The 17,817-nt window shown below is 44.6% G+C and overlaps 1 protein-coding gene across 7 annotated transcripts in view; it reads left to right on the top strand.

The window, feature by feature from the left end:
- Positions 1-11,357: 11,357 nt before the first annotated feature.
- The window catches only part of mdga1 (MAM domain containing glycosylphosphatidylinositol anchor 1), a 116,941-nt gene continuing 110,481 nt past the window's right edge, over positions 11,358-17,817 (top strand). For 3 of the 7 annotated variants that reach the window (XM_029846436.1, XM_029846433.1, XM_029846437.1), the window contains exons 1-2: positions 12,027-12,257; positions 12,519-12,608. In XM_029846436.1, the coding sequence (XP_029702296.1) occupies positions 12,116-12,257; positions 12,519-12,608 (232 nt within the window). In that variant the 5' untranslated portion in view covers positions 12,027-12,115. Of the gene's footprint in view, positions 11,877-12,025; positions 12,258-12,518; positions 12,609-17,817 lie in introns of those variants that run through there. The other 4 variants (XM_029846434.1, XM_029846432.1, XM_029846438.1 and 1 more) reach the window with 3 other exon arrangements.

Raw genomic sequence — 17,817 nt, 5'->3', positions numbered from 1 at the left:
GTTTGGTTTCAGAAATGAGAGAGAGAGAGAGAGAGTGTGTGTGTGTGTGTTATTGGTTAACTATGAGATCTTGCATGTTTTCAGTATGATTTCTGTCTCAAATTGTATTGAATTTCAATGAAAAAGTTTGTTCTCTGGAGACAACAGGGGGGGTCGAAACATGAAAACCCTAACCCTAAGCCGACCCCCTAACTCTGACCCTAACCCCAATCCTAACCCCCTTACCCTACCCCTAACCCCCTATCCTTAACCCCAACCCGAACCCTAGACCAAATTTTCATTTTTTTTTCAAGATGACTCTTTTATCTGCTCCAAAGGCCTCAAAACAGGATGTGTTGCTTGCATAGATGTTCTCCTCATTGGCTAACACTTGCTTCTCAGTGGCGCTCAAAGTATTTGCAAATAAGACAAAATCACTCTTTGAAGATCTGAAAGCCAAGGATGTGATCTTTAGAGCCCACACAGCAATGTTTGAACGGTGTCTTGTGAGCCTGTTATGTGGACATGTCGCCTTCACTGTCACATGATGGAAGTTACCTTGGAAACTAAATGAATGAAAAACTGGGTTTGTACCTGCTGCTGTGCCTTGATCTAGTCTCTCTCCCTCGCATGCTCGCACGCCCACTGTCACATTGCCATGTCTGCATACAGTCAGCCGGGATTTGAAAGGCTGCTTTTAACCAGTAATGGAGAAAAGCTGTGAAGCCTCTCTGCTTCTGCTGCCTGTATGTCCAACAGAAGAGGTAATTGTGTGCAGGACCGAGGTCAGCATCCACAAGCTGCTCTACAGTGTTTAAATGTCCAGTAATTACATAGAAATTTGTAGCTGGGATGTAATCATTCAGAAACCTTTTATTTTCAGATTTCCTTCATATTTTTTGAGAGGTCACACACATCTGAGCTGGACATCGATGTCTCCCTGAGGTGTTCAGTAGAATTAACTTAAGATCATCAGTTTATTTGTCTTTATATGACTGAAATCTGGTTAAACATGTGGTGATAAAACACTGTGATATTAGCTCCTGGAAAGATACCAGGGAATTGTGCTACTCCAAACAACTTGATTTCATTTTTTCTGTCTCACAAATGAACACATCTTTCCTAAAGACAATCTTTCACAGTCCACCATTAATGGGCATTGCTCTGGACTCTTCTGGATGTTGCTTTAACTATTTTGGCTTTTTCCCCCATCTCCCCATGCTGCTGTCACTCCTACCCCATGTTTATGGCTCTTACTGTCAGCTCTCACTGCCCTTACCATCACCCCAATGTCCTGCAGCCTTAGGAAATTGTGTCTTTGCTCCATCAGCTGTGGTCGTCTCCCACTGCGAGTCTTCCACCGTTTCAGCCATAACTGGCCGCTACTGTGCTGCAGTTGTTCCACTTTACAACATAAACCTAAATGGGTTCAATCAATAGATCAGTAGACTCTATTGGGCTGCTACTAAGCTACTACAGGACTGCTACAGTCTGTAATTCACTCAATGAATTGACAAAAATGCAGCGAACGAAAATTTGCATTTGTATTTCACGAAACGGTCAGTATTTGTTTTGGCATTTCCACTGATTTAATGGAAGCTGATACTTTGAACTGTGGTTATATTTCCACCAATCTCATTAAAAAGATCCACAATGAACAGAAAACTCGGCAAAGTTATGAGCTAAAGGCCGGAAGGAATCACGTCCAGTACAGATGAGTCAAGTGAGACAAAGAAGCAAGAGGGAAAACAAGGCTGATGGACAGAAATGAGTTTCACCTTTATTCACATATGTTTTCATTGAACAGCTTATGTTTCAAGCTACACATTACTCTAGGAGGAAAAGCTTTAAATACACAAATAATTCATCAGAAAAACACATACCATTTGTCAGAATTCAAGTTTTTGGATGAGACTCATTTTAAAGGTCTCATTTGCTTTCTTGCTTGGAGAAAATATTCTCTTAGTAATATCAGTCCTCATTTATTCACCTGTTTTATTGGCATTTGTGGTCTTCATGGCTACCACCAAGCTGCATATTATTGAATCCAGGTTGCTTTCAAAGTCAGCTGTGTTGTGTCCTGAATGCATCTTTCATTAGATCCTCTCCAACCACAGCTATCTCCTGAACAAATTTTTACTTGGTGGATAACACCAACCTCCCGTGTAACGCATTCTTTATGCCTCAAGTGAGACAAATGAAGAGGTTTTATTTTTATTTTTTTTAAAAACAAACCTATCTCTGGTCAGTAATTCAGCCTCCAGCAGACAGCTGCAGCGTTCGTGGGCTCTGCAGAGCCCACATCATTTACAGGCCAGAGAGAGACAAAGCCTATTAAAGTAGACAACAACTCATTCAAAGCAACAGCAGCTCCCTCTGGATTTATCTCTCCTTCTTTCCCGTCCTAATTAGAGAAAGGGATGTCACAGATGTGCATGCTATTAGAAATAGAAAGTGTCGGTCGATTCTCATCGCTCCCCCGTAGCTGTTCAGCGCCTGAGTGGGAGGGCTCCGTCTGACGCGTGCTTATTTAATGGATCGTACAATTATACAGCATAGCAACGACCCCTGGATGGTTTCGGACCAGTTAAATGTTCACGCTGTCTCCAGTTCTTCACTCTTTTCTGGCTAGTGCAGGGAAATTCAGCTTTTATAGAGCTTGATGGAATTGCCCTAAAACAGCATCAGCTGGTTATTTTATTACAAAGAGAGTAATAATGCACTCAAAATGATGATATCTTGTTAAAGTGGTGGCTGTGATCTTTTTTCCTGGATTGTTACAGATGTAATCAATATATTACCATTATTAGAGTTTGTCTATCATGACATATTTCAGGTTATTGTTTGTTGGGTGGTTGATGGTTGACTAGATTAAAACTCACACTTGAGTCTTGAGTTTATTGGTTGTAGGTGAGATTAGGCTGCTAAATGATCTCACCCGCCCTCCGGCTGTTGGATGTAGCTGCAATTTGGTAGGATTTGGAGCCAAAGACTCAGGTTCAGGCTGTCGCTCAGGTCCCCCCGTGATGTCTTTGCACTTCCATTTATTATAACAATGCAAGTTCTTTGTGTGAAACAAGGTTTTCACAAATATTCAGCCATATTCAAAACTGGAAACATGTTCAGCAGATTTTGTGTTGTTTGCTAACGTGTTATCTTAAAACAATGTTCATAACTGTAAAATTTACAAAAGCTCTAGCTAGCTTCTGAATTGTAACCTGGCAAATTTAGCATGTCTGGAATTTGTATTTCTAGCTTGGAGAGTTTCTTTATTGCCAAAAATACAGTCAAATGATGTTTTAAATATTTTGATACTTTCCTTTGATCTGTGTTTTTTAGCTGCTCAACAGACCGTGTCATCTGCAGTCAGGCTTCTCCTGGGTTTTCTACTCTGGATGGTGTGTGAACGCCTCATTGCATGCTGTTTGTTAAAGATCAGTACATACATTCAGAGTGGGTGCTTACCCACCACAATGGCCTTTCTTCCTGCTTTTTGCAAAACATGCTCTGTTGTTAGTTAAACAACGCCAGATGGAGTCAGGATGTGACAAGCATGTAATTACTTCTGCAGATGAGTAAGTGGTGCAATTTCTTTTTTTTAAACATAACTAACAAGAGCTTGTTGCTAACAAAGACATTTCTCACACAGGCACAGAGAGTCTTGTTGATGAAAACTCCCTCGTGATGAGTGCTAACAGGAGCACTGAGACACTTCTGGTGAGAATATGTGTCATGGAAACCTCCATCATGAAACTATGAGAATACAAACATCACTATAAAATGCTGATTGTAATGAATTTGAATGAATTTTCTCAGCATTTATATGCAGATTATATTCTAAAGAATGTGATTACCAGCCCCATATCAGTCAGTGATAATCAAGGAGGACGATTTCTGTGACTGTTCGTGGTTGATGGTGCGCGCAAGGATTCCATCGGCTTGACAACCATCAAAGGACGCAGTTTACAGAAAGTCTGGTAGCAGCACAGACACAAAGAGGATGGGGGGTAGCAACTCTACATCCTAGAGATGGGAATGCACATCCGCCCGCTGGACAAATCATTGGCAAAACATTACTTATTCATGCCCAGCTCTGAGCCACACACAGCATTTGCTGTTGAAGCAGACATGCAACATCAGGGGCGTGATTGCGCTTCAAACTAGCTGATACAGAAACAGCGGTTTATCTGTGAGGTCAGAGAAGGAGGGCCACTGTGTCAGACTGCTGATGATTCGCTCTGCATTCTGCTTGGTGAACGTTCTGGCCTTTACTTTGCTTATCGTGTGTGTGTGTGTGTGTGTGTGTGTGTGTGTGTGTGTGCGCAATAATGACTCGATAGGTGAGACACCTCTACTGTCACATGAGAAAAGGGGCGTTTCATGAAATGTTTGTTCATCCCATGAATGAAAGTGTGAGAAGAGCCCTGCTGAATAACTGTGAATGAATAACTGTGCTTTGATGCTTTGCTCTTGAAAATCACAAATGACATTTGTGTTTCTTACTTTGACTTGTTCCATTCAAGATAAATGTAGTAATTGTTCCTGATCACGGTCCTTGAGGCTAATTTGTCCATTTTGAAACTGTTTTGCTGCTGTAGGAAGCTTCTTCTTGGCCATAAAAGAGAAACCTCATCACTTAAGAGTATTGTTTTACTTCCTGACTGCATTTCTCATCAGAGTAAACTGAAACCAAAGAGCTGCTGATGTCACTGGCTGCAGGAAAGCACCACTTACTGATGATCTAACTTTCAATCTTGAAAATGGGAATTTGATTAACACTTTAAAGGTTATTTTATACCTGAGCTGTACTCTGAAACTTAACAGTGTTGTTGTTGTCCTGGATCGGAAGGGACTGGACATTTGAGGGAGAGGATGGTAAGACAAACATTCCTGGACCCAAGTCTTATTTCTACTCTAATGATAAATATGTATTGTCCAGTATAGACCATAATAATTCTTACTGGGCCAGAGCATCTCCACCACTGCACACCTGCTTCTATTTTGCACCTTCTTCATGTTTCTACCTATACTGCTGTTATAGTGACACTGGAGCTCGAGGCAATAAAGATAGGACATATAAGAATCTTGAATCTTCAGCCTTGTTGGTCCACTGAACTGGATCATGGAGCAATGGAAAGTGGCTTAGTTTGATGGATCTCCTGTGTGTGTGTCTGTGTGTGTGTGTGTGTGTGTGTGTGTGAGTGTGTGAGTGTTTGTGTGTGTGAGAGAGAGAGGCTTGCCAGGATGCTTTATGGAAGACCAGTAAGAACTGATGAAGCCTCTTGGATGAGAGGTTAAATAGTCCAGTTGCTACGATTCTACCAGACTACCAGAATTACCATGATGGCTGAGAACCTTCACAGCCAGTCAGCAGAGGTGGTCTGATGCTCTCTGTGGCCTCTTTCAGTGGGCTCATGTGTATTTCAGGAACAGTTTCGAGAGAGCAACTAAAGGTCTGAGTGATGTCTTGACTTGACCCAGATCTCAGCCCATCGAGCATCTGTGAGATGTTCTGGATAAACACGTTTGAGCTGATCCCAACCTTCAGGTCTCAATGGATCAGCTGCAAAGGTGCCACCGAACACCTGCGGGTGGAGTCTGAGCCTTGTTGACAGAATAACGTAGCTTCATTGGCACATTCTCGGGAGGATTGGCTGATGTTACCGATTGCACTGTCATCTACCACTACAGGTTTTACGATTGTCTTTTTCTCCCTTTGATTAGTGCCACTGAAATAACAGCACTCAACTGGGGAGACTTTGTGCTACAGATTCCTCCAAACACATCAAAACTCCAACTGACCAGAACCTCAAAAATGATCAGCACATTAAAAAAATATTTATCAGGGAAGGAAAAGGAAAATTAAAGAAATGAGATATTTGATCTCCCTATTTTGGAGTTTGCAGTAATTTGACTTGGCAAATTACCTCTGTCCAATAAAAAAGTCTGGAAGAGTCAAGGAGAGAGTAAGGACACACACACACACGCACACATTAGTTCACAATTGTGGTAATGATAGTGCTTGTCTATGGCCAAACACAGAGGGAGGCTGGAGGGAGATGGGGGAGTTTGTGTATTAGCATCAACGAGAGGATAATAGCACTAAGAATTATGAGGCAGATGCTTGGAGTCTGTGTTTGAGTCAATTCTTTAGCCTTATTACACACTGTGAGGGGGGGCACTGGAGGGGGTGGAGAGAGATTTAAACAAGTAATACTGCATTACCCACATTAAAGTGTGACAGTAATTACTTAAACCACTCAAAGTGAGGAATTAAAGCAACACACGCTGGACTCCCCCATCTTAATTGTTCCCACCATTAGCTCACCCCCTCCTCTCTTCTGCTTCTCACACCTTTCACACCCTTTTCCATCCTTCCTTCTTTCCCTCCCTCGTCTCATCTTCCCCTCCCACCTCTCCTCTCTTCCTTATCGGGTGGTAGCGTCTGCCTGGGTAATGAGGATCGGCCTTGTTTTAAACATGAAATGGTGAGGAGGCTCCAAGGGGTGGAATCAATAAGCACCATTGCCTCTCCCCTCTAATGATGCCCCCCCTCCCCCCACCCCCACCATCTCTTGTCTCAGCCCATTTCTACGAGCCATCCGATATTGGATGGGAGGAGGTTATGAATTATCGAATCCCAAGGGCAATGTGCCTCGACGCCAATTACCCAATGAAAAATGACCCTTTCGTGGGTGTGTGTGTGCGTGGGTGCTTGTGTTTATGTGCAGATGTTTGTGTGTGCTGGCGTGGAGAAGTCGAGGTAGACCAGCTGGCTTCCTGCGTCTTCTGACAAAAAACACACAAATCTGCTCAACAACTATGGACGTAGGTTGTGATTGATGCTGATCACTCCTGATGTTGGACGTGTGCAAGAGATTAATGTGACAGACACTTAACCAGTTGTCAATTATCCACTCTTTTGAAACAATATCAGCTCTTTCTACTGTTTCTGATTTTTTTGTTGACCGCCAGTTCCCCTGTGAGGTGGTGGGCGGGTGCTGGAGCCACAGCTCCCTTCACAGGGCCCTCAGTTAGCCTCGGGGGGGGGTCAGTACTTTGCTTAAGAGTACCTCATTACTGAAGGTGGCACCTCTCCTGCTACCATTACATCTTCCAAATTTTGTCTACAACTGGGCCTTGAACTGACAACCCTCTGCTTCTCAGGCCAGACTGAGCTACCAGCACCTACAATAAAATGTTTTTTTTTCTTCCAAACTGGCACCACTTCTTTTTGCTTGATTGAACAATACTGGAGGACTAAAATGGGTTCACAAAAACATTGTTTAGCATTTTTTAAATGAAATGCTACACATTCATTGCTAACCCCACTCCAGACAAAGAAGTGCTGCAGAGTTCAGGATGAGCTGTTTGCCATTTACACAAACTCAAAGTGGCTCAGTGGTGGCGGTGAAGACAAGCATGTTATTCACTTTTAAAAGGCCCCTGCCGTTTTTCAGCGAGTCGGACTCCGGCTCATTCACTTCCCTTCCCAGTTATTGACATGTTGAGAGGCCTGTTAGCTCATCTATGCCCTAACGGACTTATATTGCTTTTCTTTATAAGCTCCCCCCAACACACCTAAATAACTGGCAGTCTCAAGTGTATCTTTTCTGTCCATTTAGCTGGTTCTGTGTGGGGGTGTTCAGTGCTGATATACAATACTTTGAGCTCTGATTAAATTACACTGATGGGAGCATCAATTACAGAGAATTTAACAAAAAAATTCACCTCAGAGCACATTGGATCACAGCAAACGATGCTCTGATGGGTCGCAAACATTAGAATGTGGTCCTTTAGCTGCTATGGACAATTGGACATTGAAACTTAGCGACAGGAAGAGAGAAGAGCGATAATACATGACTCCATCGGCATCAGACGTTCATGATGTTGATGCTGATATTAATATCAGGGAGAAACGGTTTCATGACATAACTGTATAGTTCAGTGGTTTGTAAAATCGCATCTTAGCGAGATGGTGCTGGGTTTGACTCCCTCTGACGTTCTTCATGTCGATGTGGATTTACTCCAGTTACTCTGGTTTCAGTACAAAGACCTGATCAGCATGCATGCATTAGGCTGATTGGAGACCCTGTGTGTGTGTGTGTGTGTGTGTGTGTGCTGGAACACCGCTTGGATTAAGTAATCATCCCTGTGACCCTGATTAGACTGTGACCCTGTGTTAGCATCACAAGCATGACTGGGATCAATACAGGACGTCTCACTGGTGCACCTGTCTGGGTTCCTCTGACCGTCTTCTCCATCCAGCAAACGTTTCAGTGAGCAGCTACATGCAGAATCCTCAGAGCTTTGTTAACCCGTACCTGGCCCCGACCACGCTGACCACAAAGTAACAGATCATCGCATGAAGTCAGCTTTGTTTCAGATAGACCAATATCAACAGAAACACTTCAGACTTTGTTATAAAATGAGATGTCGCTCATATTTCATGAGCCGCTTCATTCTTAACAAACCTGAATACCTGATGATTATCCAAAAGATCTGAACAGTAAATGTTCAACAGGATTAATCTAAAACAGCCACATTTATCCGTGGTCAGGTTACGACTGTTCAAATCACAGATACATTTTAGTGCACAACCAAAATATATAAAACAGAACAAGAAAAAGTCAATAGATGTGTCAACATAGCAACCAGTTCTACCGAGTTTCATCTATGAGGCATCCCCGCTCACATTGTCTGTTGACTAGTGTTTCACTGTGACTGTGCACTATTCAAATGAGCTAATTTGGCAGTAAGGGTGTTTATTTTGTCAGTGTCTGTGCTGCGTTCACTTGGCCATTCACCCACTGTAATTGCTGCTTTTCTCACACTCCTTCTCTCCTTCTTTTAAAAAAAAAGAAGAACACGGTTTAATTTAGAGGGATGGATCTGTGTGTTTGTGTGTGGCTGCCACCCAAGGTTGTTCCTACATGTTGTCTTTTGAGATTCATTGCTTTAAGCAGCAATGATGCGCTCTCAGTGAGACATGCCAAGACTGCTGGCAGTGGCCCAGGACGAGGAGTGAAAAGGAAAGGAAGGAAGTGAGGCGACAGATTCTTGAGTCTGCTCCCACTATTTTATTTACTCTGAACAAAAGCTTCATTTGGACAGAGACGGGTGGGTAATTACTGAGGGTCGGCATTGACTTTAATGTTTGTTGCTCACTGCAAATAGTAAAATTGTAAGATTTACAACATTAAGTATCAAAATTTTCTATTTAAATATCCAGTCTTCAGTCAGACATTTTGAGGTTGTTAAGGTGCCAAATTGTTTGTACGCTGCTGTGGGAACAGTTGTTAGTCGGTTGAAGTTTCATAACTTTGACAGCCCTACAGGGACTCTTGTTTTGTGTTATATTGCTTCCAATCCCTGACAATCTTGGTGGGAAAGTATTTGTGCTTAAACCAGATGATCAATGTTCTGGTGTCCTGTAGAGCAACAAATGTGTAGAACAACGGCACAGTAATCTCTGTGATGGTGCAGCCTGCATGATTTGCTGTAAAATAAACCATCAAGCCAACAGCTCTACAACCACCATTCTATGTGATGCAGAACTTCAGTCACTAGACAGGACAGCAGCCACAAACCACATGAGGATGTCAGCAAATCAACAACACAAGACCCGAGTCTAATGGTGCATTGGCTTGGGGTTTTCATTTTGTTTCGTTTTCTCCCGCTTATCCGGATCCAGGTCGCGGGGGCAGCAGCTTCAGGAGGGATGCCCAGACAGCCCTCTCCCCGGCCACTTCCATCAGCTCCTCCGGGAAGACCCCCAGCCGCTCTTAAGCCAGGCGAGAGATGTAATCTCTCCACCTAGTCCTGGGCCGGCCACGAGGCCTCCTCCCGGTGGGACCTGTCCGGAACACCTCTAAAGGGAGGCGTCCGGAAGGCATCCTGGCCAGATGGCCAAGCCACCCCAGATGACTCCTCTCGATGTGGAGAAGCAGCGGTTCTACTCCAAGCTCCTCCCGGATGTCCGAGCTTCTCACCCTATCTCTAAGGCTGAGCCCGGCCACCCTGCGGAGGAAACTCATTTCAGCCGCTTGTATCCATGATCTCATTCTTTCGGTCATCACCCAATGTTGATGACCAAAGGTGAGGATTGGGACGTAGATTGACCGGTATATCGAGAGCTTTGCCGTCCGGCTCAGCTCCTTCTTCACCTTGACGGATTGGTTAAGCGCCGCATCACTGCTGATGCCACTCTGGTCCGCCTGTTGATCTCATGTTCCATCCTACCCTCCCTCGTGAACAAGATACTTGAAGTCCTCCAACTGGGGCAGGACCTCCTCCCCAACCCAGAGAAGGCACTCTACCTTTTTCTGAGCGAGGACCATAGACTCTGACTTGGAGGTGCTGATCCGCATCCCTGCCGCTTCACACTTGGTCGCGAACTTGGGGTTGTCTCCTGGAATTAGAATGAACATTTATTTCTTCAGAGTAAATTTGGAGCCGATCTTCAAGGGTAGAATGTGGAATTATTTCTTTAAGAACACCGAATTACCGGCAACAAAATACCTGGTCACCCAACTGTACAAAAAACATTAGAATAATGGAAAATTTTCTACAGGTTTTGCATAAAAGGATAATCTCGGTTGGGATGTTTTCACTGTGAAAACTTTTTTTGTTCTTTACTTTTTTCATTTTCCATCTTTCTATTGTGCTCTTCCAAATGAATAAATGTGGACTACTTCCTTCCCTTTTCCCTCATTGTAAAGCAAACCACCAGCCTTGTTTAAAGCAAAGCTCTGAAACACTATATGCCCTCCTTACGGGGACACTTTTTGTGTATTTCTATTCTGTCCAGCTGCACACAGTGCATCCATAGAGGCCACAAATACAAGGAGCCCACAGAGAGGACGCCCATTAGTCTCTGCACACAGACGCCATGTCCATTCAGATAGGTGGTAGCTGTAGTCTGCCCCCTTGTGGTCACTTTTGAAAGTTAAAAACCCTTTTCAGTGGAACAGAAGAGACAGATGCGCCTGCGCATGTGTGATCGTGTGTGTGTGTGTGTGTGTGTGTGTGTGTGTGTGTGTGGGGGGGGGGGGGGTTGTGTTCCAAGCAACCTGTCTACTTTGACTGTTATTGGCCCTTGAGAAAAAAAAACGGATGTGTTAATTGCACATCTGAACCTTAATGAAGCATTTTAAAACTGTAATTTGTCCAGAACGATGAGCGGACCAACATCATCAGAACATCCATTTAACGCAATTAAGGCGTCAAAAACTGTTTTAAAAGTGGAATGACCAAAGCAGCAGGAGAACAGATCTTCAGTCAACCTGTTCGCGGTGGAGCTGTGAGACTTCTGCGTCTCCCTCTCTCTCTCGTTCTCTCTACCTCTCTCCTCCACGCACAGACAGGGGCGGTCGTTCTCAGTCAGCGCACATACTCCAGTTGGCCAGCATCACTTGGAGTCCACAGACACAAAGCTGATTGAGAGGAGAAAGCGCTGCTAGAAGAGCTTTACTGGACCGCGATTCATCACAGAGTAGTTAAAAAAAGCCTCTTCAATTCCACATTTTAAAGTAGCTCACCATCATAGCGGGGTGATTTATGTGATGAAACTATTTGTCTGAGTCATTTTTAAAGGATAAGTCTTGAAGTGTTTTTTTTTTTAAATCCTGAAAGAAGCACCGTGTGCAGATCCCGCCCGGTCTTTGTGCGTAAAAATAAAAGTTGAAATCACCGAGGCGGCTGCGCGACAGGTCTGGGAGTCCAAACTCTCGCATCGGACGCCGAACGTGAGCGAGGATTTATAAGTTTTCTGCAGGTTTGTGGAGAAACGCGAGTCGGTCTCACGGAGAGCAGAGGAATCCTCATCTCCGAGGCGAGGGGAGAGCGCGCTGCGCCGGCGAGCGTACTGACCCAAAGGACGGCACCTCGGAAACAAGGTAGAGGGGCTAAAATGTGCATCTTCTGCCCTTACTGTTTTTTTTTCTGCACGGCACACCTTCTGTCTGTGTTTTACTAGTAAATTAAATTCTAAAAAAACAGACAGTTTTTGTCAGACCATCAGTCTTTTTTTAATCACATAAAGCTAGCTGTGAGTTTCAATCCACTCCGAACTTAAGTCACGTGTGAATGAGGCAGGGCGCGTGCGATAAATCACGCTTCCCTCAGTCCAACTTTGATGAGTTTGAGAGGTGACCTGCCAACGTCAGAGACAAACGTGGAGCCAGACGTCAGAGGTTTAACTGCTGAGTTAAAAAGTCTCAGACCTGGTCCATCACTCAGCGGCTCTGTGGGTCCTCCTCATTCCAAAAGCAACAATGGTTAGATGAGCGGAACTACAGCGAGTGGTTGTTTAACACAGCTATATGACCACCACTTGTAGCTAATCCTCCATAAATGACACTGACTGCGGCTCTGGTCAAACCTGCCTCTTCCGTGCGTAAGGTGGAGGTTTAGTCAAGTGGGGCAGCTACTGCAGGAATAAAGTTGCAAAAACAGGCTGCAGGGAAATGTGCTGCTCCGGTGACTGGCAATGTCTGATAATTTCACTTCATTTCACGTCTCTTTTCTCTCCGTCTCAGGTTATGAGGGAGCGGAGCTGAACATGGAGCTTTTCTGGATTTTACTATCGTGCTGTGTCTGCTCTCTTTCCCGGGGACAAGGAGTTTACGGTAAGAACTTTCCGTTCACACGTGTTTTACTGTGGTGGATCCATCCGTTTTCTATCAGCCCGGAAAGACTGAGATCCGTTGCAACGACGTTAATTTGTGAAATTATTAGCCCGTAACCTTAATTAAGGCCTTCTCTGTGCCCCATATTGTCCGCGTTTCAGCATGACGCGTTAATAAGAGGCTGTGTAATAACCAGCGTTTCCACTACTGGGAGAATGGCTTCGGGGAGATCCAAAGCAAATTAACTGGAGAGGGAAATATTACTTCATAGAAGTCAAAGGAGGAAGCTGGAAAAAGATGGAGCGCCATAATGAGAGGGGGGCACACACCTGCTGCAGCAACAGCCTAATTCCCCTTTAAGACTGATACTAATCCGTTTAGTCGAGGCTGCCGGATTTTACGCAACAAATTTCAGAAATGACGCCTAAACAGTTCTCGCGGTTTTTGCGCTCAACTTACAAGTGTTTTTCAAGTTAAACGCGACGTCCACGGTGCGTGTTCGCTCGGTGTCGGCTACAGGCGCATGTCCACCCTGAACTTCCCCCCGCTATCGCACAAACCTTTCATCCAAGAGGTTCTGATGTTTGGAGGTGTCCATCAGTTGATTCCAAATGGGGAGTCTAAATATTTGTTTTCACCTTCTTTGTGCTCCCACAGCATCTCCAGTTCTGCAGAGTGTGTTCGTGTTTGTTTTTGTCAGAGCTGAAATGGTTTTGGGGTCTGTGTAAGTGGAAACAGATTGTAATGAAGGATGTGGGGATCCGTGCCTCATGGGCTCCGTTGCGAATATAGGGCGTGCATTCAGCCTCAGCGAATGGGCTGATATTCGGTGCCGTTTTCTGCTTTAACTTCAGTGTTAAAGGTCGCTGATGTTTGACAGCAGTCTCTCGGGCTCGGCTCGGAGACACGCTTTCTGGGAATCTGGCTGGCTGCGCTCACAGATCTCAGATTCCCGTGTGTGGTCGCGGGGCTCAGCTGTACATACCCGTCAGCAACTGTCTAATGTGGGCAAATCACCTTCATGAAAAGAAGAGTCATTCCCTCACACTGAGCCCTTTCACAATTTGCACATTTGCAGTAAACAAGGGAGGTTGGGGAGATCGGGAGACGAGCCAACGAGTGTGGCTCGCTCGCTGCCCGCCGTGTATGCTGATATGCATAAAATGGCTTCCCTCCACTTTGGAATTGTTTAGCACTTCCTCTTGCAGACAGATGCGACTCGCCGTCCGTCGGGAGCCCAGAAGTGTAAGCGTGCCTGATTGATGTCAGCGCTTTGGACGACTGCGAGGTTCATTTACTGTAGCGCTCTCCGGGGGGGTCGTGTGCGGATGCCTGAGCTTTCCTCAGCTCACGACTGAGAGGCCGTTTGGGCCCTTTTTCGCTCATGTGGGGACAGCTGCTCCATATCCTCCATATAAATGCACAGATGGACATTTAACTCATGCAGACAGTATGTCTTTGGGTGCGTGCACACGTCTGAGTCAGGTACATTTCATCCCCCAGACAACACTTGATTATCTCGGTGCCGCGCTCACTTTAGTAGCTGTGTAAGACTGGTTACACCCCTCTAAACCGTGGAAGGCTGTCACCCCGCTTGCATCATCTGTCAATCAAATACTGACTGGACGGACAGGTGTGCTGAGAAATACTGGAGCTATAAGAAAAATCTACTCTCAGTTTTCTTTCTTCAGATTATTCTGATGCTTCTGCTCGACCAAGAGCGGCTTCCTGGTCAACATCATCCCTACATGGGACTGGTTTCGTCTGTGCGTGCTGTAATCCCGTCATTACAGGCCCGGTGCCTCGCACACATCACATGTGAGGATTAGGGGAACAAATACAAAAGGATTTGACTCCTGGGTTTTGCATCATCAACCCAAAATGTGGCAGAAAAGTGTCTCCGTCATCTCTCACGTGCAGCATCGCATTACAGCCGGAGCAGCGGTGGATTTTACGGTGACACCGAGTTATCGATTTGCTTGACAAAGTCACACGACACCATTAGCTGATGCTGTAGATGGAATCCAGACGTCATTAGCTGGTAATGTCAGGCATTTATGTGCTTGTTAACAGGAAATATAATGAACTTAATGATTTTCTCTTAAAGGATTTTTGAGAATCTATTTTAAGTGAGGGAGAACTGAGGCCTCGCCACTGGCCATAAAACAATGCAGTAAGCCATGCAAAAAGTGAGGAAGTTAAATGTGCCTGCACACATTTAACATCACTTTGAAGATGCCGCCCAAGGAAGAAAGGCTTGGAATATGTTGCATGTTTGTGCCATTTGCTTGTGCGTTAAAGGGCGACCAACTTTTGAGGAGCCGCAGCGCATTAGCTTGCCACGGCACATGAAATCTGGTGACCTAGAAAGTTCCAGGTATATCCGGCCCAGCCACTGGCCAGCGACTTGAACTCTTCCACACACCAGCACATTTTTGTGTCACTCGCTCTGAGTTTATTCCAGAGACTGAATTTCTCTCTTTTTAATAAGCATCCATAATTTATTATCAGCTCTGAGGCAATGGAGGAGGGGACAGGAGATGCTGATGGAAAGAGACTGAAGCATTAAGCCAGAGGTGAAGAGAATGTGTTTTTTACCTCCTACAATCAAACACCAACTCTCCTCTTCCTCCTCCTCCTTGTTACCTGTTTGTTTTATTTATATTCTTACTGTACTCACAGGGACACACACAAATACACACTTACAAGCATGTCGGTCTTTTTGCTGTGCAGATAACAAGATACAATGGGGAGGGGAGGAAGGGAGGGAGGGATGGATGATCGGTGTATAGATGGATAGATGGATGGATGGATTTTCATTCTATTAAAGTGATTTTCTCATCACAGTAGCTTGTTGGGGCCAGGCCCTGTTTCTGTAAAGAACCTAGAGACAATTTTAATTGTAAGAGGCATTGAAGAATAAAGATTAATTGGATTGGATTGAATTGTGAACTCTACCTTGCAGATGAGCTGTGAGGTTAAAACTACTAAAGGTGAGGTTTAACATTTCTGTTAGCATTTATGTAGCCCAACATGTAGGTCAGTTGTGATGTGGTGTCGAGTGATGGATCGATGTCCATTGATGCCTAACGCATTTCCCAATCAACACCAATGAGGTGATGTAGCTATGTGTGATGTAGCTTTTAAACCAGAAGATAAGGATTCAGATTGAAAGTGGGACTAGAGTAAGATCTGTCTGAATGTGATAAAGTAAACAGGAACATTAGGTTATAATATTGGGCCCTGTGCTAATTCCCAGTATGTCCTACCACTTTTTTCAGCATCGAGGTGAGAGATCTTGTGAATATGGACCTGCAGCCCTGAGCTGCTCTGCCAGTTCTCACAATTGTCCTCTAACTTCTGTTTTCCTGAAAGCCGTGTAACTTAGGTATGTGTAGTTGCACATATTTTGCTGCTGTCTAATGGCCTGACTTGATGTACAATACCTGGAAGTGACTGCCTTCAGTGGCTGAATTGATTAAATCCTCTCTGATGTGTATGAATAGTCCTTGGAATGGTGCTGCATTCAGAGGAACTCTGAACTCAGAAATCTGTAATGAACATAGGGCGCTTTTTAAACCTAAATTGTCCTGATGATGTTACCTACTTTCCATCCATCAGATAGCCAGATGGTAACAAGGTAGTGTTTGTGTAGCTACCAGTCTGAAGGGCCTTATTGTTGCGGTTCATCATTAATGTCTTCCCTTCAGGTGCTTCAGTTTCCTTCCAGTGAAACAATCTGCACACTGTATGTATGCAGTGTAAGTGACTGATACGAAAGCATGACAACACTTCTATTAACCCGCAGGTCAGTGGCTCTAATGTCCTCTGGCTCATGTTAACTCACATTGCAACCTGCAGCCGTGAGATAAGAGCGCTAAGACAATGTCCTGGGAGGCCTGATTCATCACCTCACTTCCCACAAGTTGCGCTTTGAACCATGAATAGGCAGGTGGCAGCGGGTGAGAGTGTGTAGCTTGCCACCCTGGAGGTTTGACAGACATGAGATGTAATTTCCTTTGTTTTGGGTGAAGATGTTCTGTGTTGAGACTGTTTCTGCCTCTTGTACCCCATAAGCCAATGTTGTAGGTAGTTATTAGCTTCAGAGAATACTTCTGTTCAACGTCATTAAATATGAGCAGTCGCTCGCTTGTGTTCCTTCTTGTCTTTGTGCTTCACTCTGGAATAATGATACAGGTCACATCCACATGCACACGGTAGCCCACACACAAATGCTCGAACAGCTCCTGCCTAGTTTACCCTCCGCTGAATGTGTGGATCATTACCTCATGCTCACCCACTCTCTGTGTAGTCTCTGTCCCACTCGACATCACACATTTGGACAGAGAAGTAACTTATTATTCACAATTTACTGCTGATGTGTGGGTGTATTTTAGTTCGTATACGATTTGAAGTGTGTGTATGTTCCTGTTTATGTTATCCAGAACAGATGAGGACATTTTTGGAATGTGAGGACCCAGAGGCTTTCAGAATTGTGTTTAGTTAAGGTTAGGTGTGATGGATTCATGTAAGGAGCTGGTGAAGGCACCAGATCTATTAAAAGTCCTGACAAAGCCAGAGCATGCAGAAGTCGTGGTCAGGGACGGAAGGCTGGTGAGTTTACCGGGAGACAGGGGGTGCCGGCAGGTCAGAGGCAAACAGGTCAGCAACAGGAGGTCAGGCAGGTAAGAAGTGCTGGAGAGTCTTGCATGGAAATGCTGAGGAACAACCTTGCGAGGAGTGAGAGTGCAGCGGAGGTTTATAAGCAGGGCTGATTGGGAATAAGCTGCAGCTGTGCTTGCAGGTGAGTGGCGTTGAGCTGATGGGGTGGGAGTGGCTGGCAGGTAGAGCGGAGCAGAGGCAGGGAGAGTGGGAAATTACTGAAGCAGAGGGACTGGAGGGAACTGGGGAACTGGGGGAATGGAGCTGTGACAATTTCAAACTTTTAAACAATTCAAACTGGTTTAATGTTCTCAGTTTGACAAGTTCTAACAGGGTCTCTCCGGTTAAATGATGTAAAAACACAGACTAGATTTAAAGTCTACACACACATCAGTCTACACAGTAAAAGAGCGGACGTTAAAGATTGAAGGAGGACCAATAATCTGGTCCAAATACTGGACATTCAAAAGTTTGATTATCTCGCAAAAAGGCCACTTTAATGTTTTTGCTCTTTTGTTTGTGTTACTTGAGAAGAAGAGAAGATTTT

Source organism: Takifugu rubripes, chromosome 13 (genome assembly GCF_901000725.2).
Source record: "Takifugu rubripes chromosome 13, fTakRub1.2, whole genome shotgun sequence".
Taxonomy (NCBI): domain Eukaryota; kingdom Metazoa; phylum Chordata; class Actinopteri; order Tetraodontiformes; family Tetraodontidae; genus Takifugu; species Takifugu rubripes.
The sequence above is the reverse complement of the archived record's forward strand: the minus strand, read 5'-3'. Positions and strand labels throughout refer to the sequence as shown.